Below are 12,397 nucleotides of genomic sequence, written 5' to 3'. Positions count from 1 at the left end.
GGTCGTTAGTTCCTATTACGTAATCGCTTAAATTAGTACACAGCCGCATATGGTCTAATCTCGGGTCTAAAAATAGTACAACCGTAGTCTTATAAAACTGCTCTTCAGCCTCTTCCTTCCATTAGTGCATACAACCTGATCACTGAACAAGAATATTACAAAGGCAGACTTTCACTCTGTTCGTTATAAGGAAGGACTCTTTTTAACAGGTAAATGATCCACTTGCAACGGTTGCCCTCGTGATTCGCTCGAACACGGCATGTCATAGCTATTTGCAATTTTAGCTATATAGAAGCAAGGCATTGCGGTATATGATATTTTAAATCTTTTTGTTTCCTTGCAGAATCATGACAAGCTTGCTGGAAGTGCTCCCATGTGTGAACCTCTCTGACAACGAGTTGTCTGAAACTTTTGGTGGACTATCGAGCGTCAAGCAAAGTAACGATATAGACCACGAGAGCGACTCAGGTGTGGAGAGTTTAGCAGACTTGGAAATTGCTTCGTTTATTGTTCCACAACCCCCAAGTATTCCTCCGGCAGTTCCTTTTCGACCTCCATTGCACCGCTGGATTTCGCGGGAAGCTGAGGAGCCGGGATACATCGAAGTCATTGGTCACGTGATACCTGCACCTCCTGCTGTACCCCCAGCAGTTCCTTTCATACCTCCTCTTCACAGGTGGATATCACGAGAAAGGCTTGAAGATAACAACAGCTTACATGATTTTCCTCAAGAATTGCTCTATCTGCTTGAAGCTTTTGGGACCAGTGACTACAGTTTTGAAGTAAACTGTATTTGTTCTAATGCTCCTCGTCATCCTCGTGTGATATGCAACACTACTTGTGAGGTGTGCTTTGAACCAACCCCTGTACAGTTACCTTGTTGTTCTGCTTATGTTTGTGATGATTGCACTTACAATATTGTGGTGGTAAATGTGAATGATGGAGTGACCAGTATTCCTTGTCCTAGCCCAGAATGTGACCAGCTACTTTTGAGAGATGACATTTTAAAGCTTCTCAATTCACGCAATGATCTGGGCACAAAGGATAAGTATGAACGTTTCCGACTATCAAAGAGCTCCAATGACAGGGAGAAAGTGTGTCCGAGGTGCTCGTGGTTAACTACAATTGGTACTGATAAGAAACCACGCAGATGGAAAGAAGTAGATATTCACATCACCTGTGAGAAGTGCAGCCTAGAGTGGTGCTTCAAGTGTCATGCCCCCTGGCATACAGACATTTCTTGTAAAGACTTTAAACGTGGTAATAAGGACTTTAGAAAGTGGATTGCTGGCAAGGATTTAAAAGGCAATGCAAATGGTTACCATTGTCCTTCTTGCAAGATACCCATTCAACGAACCACAGGTTGCAACCACATGACTTGCAGTGACTGTCGTTGTGAATTCTGCTATCGTTGTGGCTGCCGCTACGTGAACATACCTGGTATCCTTGGTGATCACTACTCCAAGCTGGGATTTGCTGGGTGTAAACACAACTATGAACCCAATAATGATGTCAAGAGGGTGTCGGTCCGTGGAGGCTACCTCTTTTCAAAAGTAGCAACAGTCATGGGCAACCCAGGCCTGATGATAGCTGGTGGAGCAGTATTGCTTGTAGCAGGTGTTGTAGTAGTACCAGCTTTTGTCAGTTACAAAGTGTACAAGCATCACTCTGCCAGGAAGGCTGTCAGACAACGCCGTGAGAGGACACGAGAATTGGCTCAACGTAGACGTCAACAAACTCAATGAATTGTAATGTAGAAGTGTATATAATAATGTTAATTGTGTTTTTAAACTGTGATGTGTTGTAATTGGAAATGTTGTTTGTGCATGTATTGTATATTACTTTATCATTCTTGTACATATATTTGTGTTTATAATGATTATATATACCAGTTATATTTTGATCAAATCTATCATTTAGCAAGGGCCATTTGTGCATATATTTAAGTCCAGATATTTAAATCCAGCTCTCTGAACTATATTGGTTCAACGTAACTGCAGACAGAAGGCTACAGGAGTCATAAATAGAATACTTTCATCCCTGTTGTGAGGTCATTTACCACCTGTTGCTCTCCACACCTGGATTGGCTGCATGGGTCATAATCCTGCTAGACTATTGTGCCAGCCTTTGGAACTGATTTATTCTCATTCCCCAACAGTGGTATTCCATCCTTTCATCATACGAGATTCATGATTTGACCACCAGTTCGAAGTTGAACCTCATTTGCAACCACACAGCATATACAAAAGTACTAGCTATAGATTTGAGTATACTTTTCTTAAAGTTAGAATAAATTGACAGTCACTGTCAGGTAAGAATGAAACTTTCTAATTTGAAGAAACATAACTATAGTACTGTTAAAGTTAGAAGTAACCAAGGATCACCAGGTGAGAATGAATGTGAGAGTCATATTCTTAAATTTATAGGAAATATTTTAAATTTAGAGCAAAGTCTCAAAATTAGAGTTACTGCAACTAGTGATGCTCCAATTAATTGGTAGAAATCGGTTTATCGGCCAATATCAGAATCATTATTAACAGATTATTTAGCTAATTAATTTTACTGACCCTATAATGCTATTGTTTAATTTGTTCTTATAAATTTAAAATGGCAATTTTACAAAATATGTGCGAAATTTTGGTAAACACAAATATCAGCATTGGCTATCAGCCAATATATTATGAATTTCAACATCAGGTAATTGGATTAATAAGCCAAGACCTTCTTAGATTAATACCAGAAATTGGTACTCTTATTTGTGGTCTAATTAAGAATGCAATTAATTATGTATATTTAATGTAATTGCCATCTAATGTGTATACAGTTTAATATGTTAACTAGCTAACCTGTTTTCTTAAATCTTCATTCTTACAGTGGCAGCTAGTGTTTGTAAATACTTTGGTCAGCAAGGGTAACATTAGTTTCATACAACATTCTAAGAATTGCCGGGTGTTTGCTATATTCAAGCATTGTAGTATTATATTTAAATGGAACAAGTTATGATTAACACTTAGAAAAGTGGTTTTTATTTCTAGCAACTTGGTATGTATACTTATTGCAGGCATTCATTCTAGCCTTTAGTGTAAAAATTTATAATTAAACAACATGATAAGATTTAGCATACCAATTCTTACTTTTAGTAGTCTACTAACTTATATTTAGTAACCAAATTCAAAATACACAAGTCGCTACACAGAAAAATTTGGAATTTCGACTAGAGTATAGGGACCATAGCACATTGATAAAAAGTACTGGAGTAGTGCACAATATTAAATCACAGTAAAACAATAAGAAATGTTATATCCCTACTGTGCATTTCCATTATGGTATTTTGAGCACAGTAGGAATATAACACTCCTTATTGTTTTACTGTGATTTAATATCGTGCTACTCCAACTTGTTTCAGTATTTTTTATCAATGTGCTATGGTCCCTACTCTAGTTGAAAATTCCAAATTTTTCTTTGTACTTGTTTGCTAACTGTTTTGTAATAATTATTATTACTGGTGAACCCACCTAAAATGGTGCTGTGCTCCCCAATTATCATCTAAAAAGTGAAGTATCCATTATGCTTTGTTGTCAGCTATGTTCAACCCATTACACAGCATTTCGAATCAAGAACTGTTCAAAAAGCACCTCTGCAATCCACGCATACCGAAAGAATGGTGCAGCACCCCCCCCCCCCCCCCCCCCCCCCCAGTTAATATATCAATAATTATCATCTGAAAAGTGAAGTATCCATTACGCTTCATTGTTGGCTATGTTCAACCCGTTACACAGTAGTACAAGTCAAGAACTGCTTGAAAAGTACCTCTGCTATCAAAATAGCCACTATGACAAATACTTTACAAAGGGAAGCCATCATGTGCTATTGCCAAATCGACACTTTTCACTGTCAGCAAAGATGAATGGGACACAAAGGAGGACACTGGTAAGTCCATGAAGAATGCATTGTACGCACTGCAGTATACCAAAAGGCACCTGCCAGGCTGAAGTGACATCGAACAGTGAAAAAATCAAGCCCGTAGCCTTAGCTGTTACCAAGTTACGCTTGTCTGAAGGAATCAGTCAGTTACTCAGTCAGTCAGTCACTAGAAAATTCAGTTAAGTTTTTTAAAAAAAAATTCCGTAGCAACTTGTTGAAAGTGTTTGGGGCCAATCTGAAAGCTTGTTTGGGTTTTGTTTTACCTAACCAATACTGCCAGTTTTTTGGGTGATATAATTTCGTGTGCCATGCTTACTCCATTGTGGTCCCAGTACTATCGTACTGTATGATTAATATTAATTTTTGGTGCAGTGGTGCCAATTTTTAGTATGCTTTTCTTGTTTCTAGCAATGAAGGATCTTATATTCAGTATTTATACTAGAGTTAAGTAATCAACAGGCTGCAGGTTTGAGGCTGCCCAGGCCCAGTCATGGATTTTTTCTCCTTTCTCCACCTTTTCAAACATACTTTCTGTAACAACTTTAAACAGGCTGTATAGGACCAGGTGTCCTACAGGCCTTCAGCACTTGTGCTTTAAAGCCTTAATAAAAAAAATAATAAATGCTGAAAATAATAATAGTGTATGTTTTTGCTGTGATGAATTTGTTGTAGCATTGATATATACTCACTTCACAGTGCAGCAATTGCCATACTGTGTACGTTACATGCTAAGGCCTATGTGCAGAGCCATCTCCACATTAACCAAGCAAGCATTAAACATCAGTGCCATTCACGTAAGTATGTAGCAAGCATGGCAATGTCACTTACCCTGCTATATAGCTTTACTTGAATTGTAAAAACTTACAGTATATACAGATATTGTAAGGAAATTTAATAGAAATTATAAATAAATTGTCTATGCATAGTGTTGATCCACTCAGCCGAAAACTGCGTTTCTGCTACCTTTGGTTGTTTTTGTGTCACAATGGGAATAGTAGCCCCACAACAGTTGATCGTAGATTGTTCCACAGTACACACCCACGATAATAAAAGGACCTTTCCCAAAATTAGTATACATCAGGGAAAAAAAGACAATTGGTATTACGACATGACCAGTCATATCTTTAGAGTATCAAAAAAATATCTTGTAGAAAATTTGTACATGGACTTAAAACTTGAATAGCAGTATGATAACATCGACGCTCTGTTGAAGTAAAGGATAATCTAGAGGTAGTAATAGATGATGGAATTTCCTAACAAACTTGGAATGCACTCTTTCTGTCATACAGGTCAATTTAGCAGTAGTAGGACACCAAACAACGTCACAATAATCAAGTAAAGGCATTGCAAAAGTAGTATAAAGTAAGCTGGTGGCAATGACCTATAGTGAAGAATGGAGGCAATTCGAGATCTTACTCTAGAGACCATATTAGAGATGTGTAGGACAGTGTAGGGTCAATTACAACTCCTAGGTATTGAACAGAATCTACTCGAGCAAGTAAGATACCTACAACTGAAACATTAAGTGATTATTTACAATTTTCTGCCGGCTTCCTATGAGCATTGAACTGGATTTGACAGCATTTAAACTCAATTGAGAACTGCAGAGCCAACAAGCCACAGCATCCAAATCAAATTGCAAGAATGACTCTACTATGCTCAAATCAGTATACAAATCCAAAAGTGAGTGTTGGATGACAATCGACAGGTCATTAATATACAAAGCAAAAGACGTGATACCAGTCAGACAGTTCACCATTAAACAGAACTCTCTGCTGCTGACTTGAAAGATGGCTACCCAGCAAGTCATAAGATGCTCCTCGAAATCCATAATAGAACGTAAAATATGGTTGACAGTATCAAAAATCTTAGCTAGATCTAAAAATACAGCACCGGTATATTTGTTCTTATATGTCAATAGCTCTCAACCATTTGTCAGTAACATGCAGTAATACATTCTGTGTGGAATAACCAGAATGAAATCCTGATTGGTGAGCAGAAAGTAGATCATATTTATCAAGGTGCTACATTTACCATATAGATCTATGGTGTAACTTCACACATTTCAGTGTCTAAGTGTCTGTTTGTTGTGTAGTCCAATCCATCAAGAATTTCTACTGATTTCAATCTCCAGGAGGCACTGTTTCATTGTAAATTGCTATCTATAATCGTTTCATCCACTGGGGTGTAGAATATAACAGTTATAACACGATTACTAGGGATATAACTAAATATATGCACTCTCACTCGAGTGCTGTGTGCTCTCTCGTGAATTGTGCGTATATTTTAGTCATATCTCTCATAAGCGTTATAAAATATACATATATATATCTAATCCAAAACAACCAAGCTGTAAAAAAGAGTGTGGCCCTCAAAAAGGCTATGGTGAAAAAAGATGTGAAATCCAAAGTGGCAGCCAAGAAATGGCTGTGATGGTAGGTTAACGGTAAAAATTTTAATAACGACAATTCAGGTGAATTTTTGTGCCACTTGGTCTTGGCACAAAATTCACCTGAATTGTTGTTATTAAAATTTTTACCATTAACCTACCATCACAGCGATTTCTTGGCTGCCACCTTGGATTTCACATCTTTTCTCACCATAGCCTTTTAGAGGGCTGCACTCTTTTTTTACAGCTTGGCTGTTTTGGATTAGATTTCACTTCTTTTTGTATTTGTATACCCCATAGCCAGCCTATGGCCAGCTTTGGGGCTTTTTTAACCTACCTTTTTTTCTTTCCACAGGAAGAAGAAAAGATGAAGCAGATGAATACTTTAAATATTTCTGATTTTATCAATAAATGTACAAATTATATATATAATACATATATTTATTACAGAACTCTACATGGTGGTTTCTTTGTAACTGAACACTCTACAAGGTGAGTCCTTCTAGCTGATCTCTCTACAGGATGAATTGTTTGTAGCTGAACTATCTACAAGGTAACTTCTTCTAGCTGATGTCTCTATAGGGTCACTAGTTAGTAGCTGAACTCTCTACAAGGTGACGTCTTCTAGCTGACCTTTCTACAGGATGATTTGTTTGCAGCTGAACTCTCTACATGGTGGTTTCTTTGTAGCTGAACTCTGTACAAGGTAACTTCTTCTAGCTGATCCCTCTACAGGGAAATTTGTTTGTAGCTGAACTCTTTACATGGTGGTTTCTTTGTAGCTGAACTCTCTACAAGGTGACTTCTTCTAGCTGACCTTTCTACAGAATGATTTGTTTGCAGCTGAACTCTCTACAAGGTGACTTCTTCTAGCTGAACTATGTAGTTGAACTCCCTACAAGGTAACTTCTTCTAGCTGATCTCTCTACAGGGTGAATTGTTTGCAGCTGAACTCTCTACATGATGGTTTCTTTGTAGCTGAGCTCTCTAAGGTAACTTCTTCCAGCTGATGTCTCTACGGGGTCAACTGTTTGTAGAAATTCTTTGTAGCTGAACTCTCTACAAGGTAGCTGATCTCTGTACAGGGTGAATTTTTTGTAGCTGAACTCTCTACAAGGTAACTTCTTCTAGCTGATCTCTCTACAGGGTGATTTGTTTGTAGCTGAACTCTCTACAGGTGATTTGTTTGCAGCTGAACTTTCTACAAGGTGACTTCTCAGCTGCATGAACTATCTCTTTCCATAGTTGAACTCCCTACAAGGTAACTTCTTCTACTACTGGATTGTTTGTAGCTGAACTCTCTACAGGGTGATTTGTTTGTAGCTGATCTCCATACAAGTTACTTGGGGATCATGTGCATGCTCATTAGTGAGGCGGATAGGTTCCCGGGTGATGGAACAGTCTGGTGATAATAGGGTCATCCAATTTTTGATTCAGAAGGTTGCCATTGATGTTCAATGTGGCAATGCTGCTTCTGTAATGGCAACAATACCATCATCCCAGGACTGGGCAGAGTTTGCCTCTCTGCCCACTGTTTAAGTGTTTATTTATATTATCATTGTCTTAGTATCTTTAAAAAAAAACAACTCTTTGCCTGTTTATCATATTCCAGCCAAAATTGGTACCAAGATGCGCCCCTTCTGTGTGCCAAATTTCAAGGCAATCGGATATGGCGTTCGCGTTTTATAGCAGTTTTTGTAAGTGTGCGAAAAGAGGAAGAAAAATGCCATTGCCAAGAACAAAGTGGATATAGTACCGGCCCCGGTTACGAACGTGAACGGCTATAGCAGAAGTCCATCATTTGCTGGACTATCAAACAAACCAGTTGTCTCTAGGCGAGCTAGAGTTGGTACGCGTCCAATATTCCCCGAGCATTCGACTTTAGGACATGCGTCTAGTTAGTCTCACGCAGCCAGACCACTATTTCTCCCCACGGCGGTTATCGATTAGAGATTATAAGCGCCTGCTCGAAATAGATGAATTTCATAAGGAATTTTAAACCGTTGCCCCTAGCAACCTAAAATTTACATTATTTTGTAGGTGTGAATGTCAAAAGTAACATCTCCAATTTTTAAAAGGATAGCATATATAGGTCATGAATTATGACATTTCAAAGTTTGCAGTTTTCCCATACATTACCTATGGGAGGGGGTAACAGTTGCCCCTTCTGGGCAATCACATGGATAATGTATGGGAAAACCACAAATTTCAAAATTTCATATCTCATGGTCTATATACTCTATCATTTTAAAATTTGGAGAGGTTAATTGTGAGATTTACACCTACAAACAATGTTAAATTGAGAATTGACATTAATTGAATTTGTCGTTTTCCCACACATTATTTATGTGATTGCCCAGAAGGGGCAACTGTTACCCCCTCTCATAGACAATGTATGGAAAAGTGACAAACTTTGAAATGTTATATCTCATGACCTATATAATATTATGCTATCCTTTTAAAAGACATTTACCACTACAAATATTGTAAAATTCAGGTTGCTAGGGGCAACTTTTGTTATTATGAAATTCATCCATTCATATGATCTCTAATTGTTTCGAGCAGGTGCTTATAATCTCTAATCGATAAGCGCCATGGGGAGAAATAGTGGGAGACTACCGTCTAGTAGGTTTCCCCGAGCATTCAACTTTAGGGCACGCGTCTAGTAGGTTGCCCCGAGTATTCAACTTTAGGGGATGCGAAAAGTAGTTCCTTAGCATTAGGGGTAGGCTAGGGTTCATGGATTTGGTTTCTTCTTCACTCTTGTTATATATAGAAGTCACTTCAGTCAGATGTTTATAAGGTAGAAACTAAGGTAGATGAGTAGCTGCAGCATCGGTGGTATAATGGTTACGAGCATTGCTTATGAGTACGGATGCCCGGGTTCAATACGCTGATGAGACCTTTTTTTCCACTTTCTTAGGTTTTTTGTCTAAGTTTTTTTTTTTTAATTAATGCACGTGACTGCCGGCACTATAAAAAAATAATTAAAAAACTTGCCTAAGAAGAAAAAAACAACAAAGAAACTAAGCCAATTTTTGAAGTCGCATATCTCAGGAACGCTTGAAGCGATTTTGCTCAAATTTAGTATTTAGAGTACTGAAGTTGGAGGGAGTGTCCACAGCAAAAATCGTCTTGTTTCATCAAGGAAGCACAAAGCTACGGAGATGCGAAAATTGCATTTTCGTTCTTCCTGTCAATATACTCACGGGTGTTGTGCGCCGGCTTCTTGGGCCGCACAACACACTACCGTGTGTCTTGATCTTTATCACATCATTATGGCATCTAATTCAGTCATTTAATTGGTCGCATGCTTTAGTTACGTTTACTTTTTTGATGCACAACCGGGACCTTTCATTGTATTTTGTGGCTAATAAATAAATAAAGTAAACCAACAACTTGAATTGTTAGTGTGACACAAATAAGCCAGATTGTTGAAAATCAGGAGTTTTGACTAAACACCATTTTGATATTTGCATTCACTGGCAAGTAAATTGTTGGACGCCAAAGGATGCAAGACAGACAGACACACGGCTTTTCAGCTTTATAAAATAGATAGACTTTCATATATATATATATATATTTATCATAGTTGGAGGCAATAATCAGTATAAAACATCATATCAATGTACCACATATTCGGGTTTTATGCGTAGCTATAAGAGCACTTTTTAGACATTTAATGTCTCCTATGTGGAATTTGTATGCAAAATGTTAATTCTAATCACAGATCGCTACTAACTTGTGTGATAAGTGGATACATCTTCGTTGTGCAAGAATCACACCAGCAACATACAATCAGTATCTGATCCCAACCAGAGTTTGCATGGGTTTTCCCAGTTTGTTTGCTTGGACAGCTACTACAAACAGTTGATGAGGCCTGACAGCTTCCAGCAATCTGGAGTTGATCATGGGCCTTTCCACCCTTGATGTTTTATGCTCTTTTCCAGGGGGAATGCAGTTAATTCATCACAATTAATGTACAGGGTTTGGAGTCTAAACTACCAGAGATTTCACAATGGCTACATGTATCCAACACGCCAACCATCCTATGTTGTTCAGAAACTTGGTTGCAAGATGACAATCCAATTGTGAGTATTGCAGGTTATGAAATGTTTTGGTCACTTTCTCTGAAAAGAAACACTGCATCCAACTCAACCCTACCAGGTTCCTGTATGTTTGTATCATCTAATTTACAACCTGAGCAAACTGATCTATGCAAAGATGTGGCAGTAAACTGCTCAGTGTTAAATGTTACCTGCTGTTTTGTTAAGTGCAAATCACATCGGATTGCTTTTATTTCACTTTATCGCTCACCATTCATGTCCCTACTGCTTTGAGTGACTTGAATAATGTTATATTAGCACTTGCTGATCATGCTAAACACTTTGTAATTGCTGGTGTTAATCTTTTGACTGACTCTGCAATAAAGGCTCAATCCCTTAGTCTTTTGGAAGACTTTCACCTACTCTCAGAACCGACTCGTGTTACCAACAATAACTCTACCCTGATTGATCATATCATCACTACTAAACAAACCCCTAAGTTAAGGATGGTGCAAACATGTGGATTAAGTGATCATCATGTTCAAGAAGCTAATTTTGATCATTCACTGACACTGAAGCTTCACCAAGAGTATGTCAAATTTGTGCATTTAGGAAGTGTGATTGAGATTGCATTTGTGAAGCTTTACGTACTGCTCCTTGGCATGTCATGTCTATATTTGATGACATCAATGACAAGTGGTGTTTCTTTTATAATATTCTCAATGAATGTCTTGACACTTTTATCTCACTTAAGACAGACCTAAAAAATCAAAACAGTCTTCACCTTGGTTTACTGATAATATTGTCTAAAAAAAATTAAACTTAAAGACAGAGCAAAAAGACATTTTGAAAAGACAAATTTGAATGAGGACCTGAGAACATACAGGAGACATAAGAATGAACTTGAATCCATGGTTAAGTTTGAAGTCTTCGATATCTAGAGCAAGATTTTCACCTATAGAATGGCTGCACAAATGTGGTCCTGCATCAATTCAGTGATTGGTATAGGCCTGGCCAGAAGAAAGCTGGGGTGACTCCCTTAGCCCCATTGGGCTCAATCAATGAACTATTTCAAACCATATATTGCAGTTTCTGACAACCATGAAGCTGCTAGTAAGTTTCCTTTAGAAGATACCGATGATGCTAATGCCTTTGATTTCGATCAAATCTCCATTGATGTTGTTTTGTCTCACTTGTCATCCCTGAATGTCACTAAGTCTACTAGCCCTGATAAGTTATCAGCATACTTTCTAAGAGAGGTTGCTAATGTGATTGCTGAGTCTCTAACTAAGCTTTACAATGAATCACTGCGCTCTGAAATTATACCAAGTTACTGAACAGTCTCACATAACACCAGTCGGGATCGACTGCATGATCCCAGCAACTATACAGGCTATAATCAGTTGCAGTTGCCTGTTGTTGCTAAGGTTTTAGGAAAGATTGTAGCCACACAGTTATTAAACCATCTAGTTAGCAATAATCCTCATCAAGGAGCTTATCAACATGGCAGGCAGAAGATATTCTACTGGTTGCAGTAGATATATTTATGTCTCCAATTCTGTATCTGCTGCTTTCTTTGAAAGCTCTCGATCACTGCATATTGCTCCAATGGTTGTCATCACTTGGATTGTCAAGCTCTACTATACATTGGTTTCAAAACTGCCTTACTGATCGTCATCATAGAGTAGAGCACAACCATTTTTCATCATGGAAACCAATGAAGGGTGCATGAATTCCACAAGGAAGCACTCTAGGACCTCTACTATTCCTAATTTACATGAACACCCTACCGCCTGCCATTAACAAAGGTATTCTACTACAGTATGGAGATGATACTACTCTCATTTGTTCTGGGTCTTCTCCTTCAGAGGTTGCTGCCACTCTAAACCATCAATTGTCATTGGTAAATAGCTGGCTTGTGAACAGTAGAATTAAACTTAATATTATTGTGTCATGTGGCCATTTAACAGACCCAGACAGAAGAATCAACTTTCCTACCTACGTAATATCGTGATTAATCACACTACTTTACAGACAA

At 38.1% G+C, this 12,397-nt stretch overlaps 1 protein-coding gene across 1 annotated transcript; it reads left to right on the top strand.

The window, feature by feature from the left end:
- The first annotated feature begins 65 nt into the window (after positions 1-65).
- Positions 66-1,912, top strand: LOC136249668 (E3 ubiquitin-protein ligase RNF217-like). Its single transcript, XM_066041750.1, has 2 exons — positions 66-209; positions 344-1,912. The coding sequence occupies exon 2, from the start codon at positions 348-350 to the stop codon at positions 1,743-1,745; it is 1,398 nt and encodes a 465-aa protein (XP_065897822.1). The 5' UTR covers positions 66-209; positions 344-347; the 3' UTR covers positions 1,746-1,912.
- The last annotated feature ends 10,485 nt before the right edge of the window (positions 1,913-12,397 follow it).

Source organism: Dysidea avara, chromosome 3 (genome assembly GCF_963678975.1).
Source record: "Dysidea avara chromosome 3, odDysAvar1.4, whole genome shotgun sequence".
Classification (NCBI taxonomy): domain Eukaryota; kingdom Metazoa; phylum Porifera; class Demospongiae; order Dictyoceratida; family Dysideidae; genus Dysidea; species Dysidea avara.
This window is presented reverse-complemented; position numbering and strand designations above follow the sequence as displayed.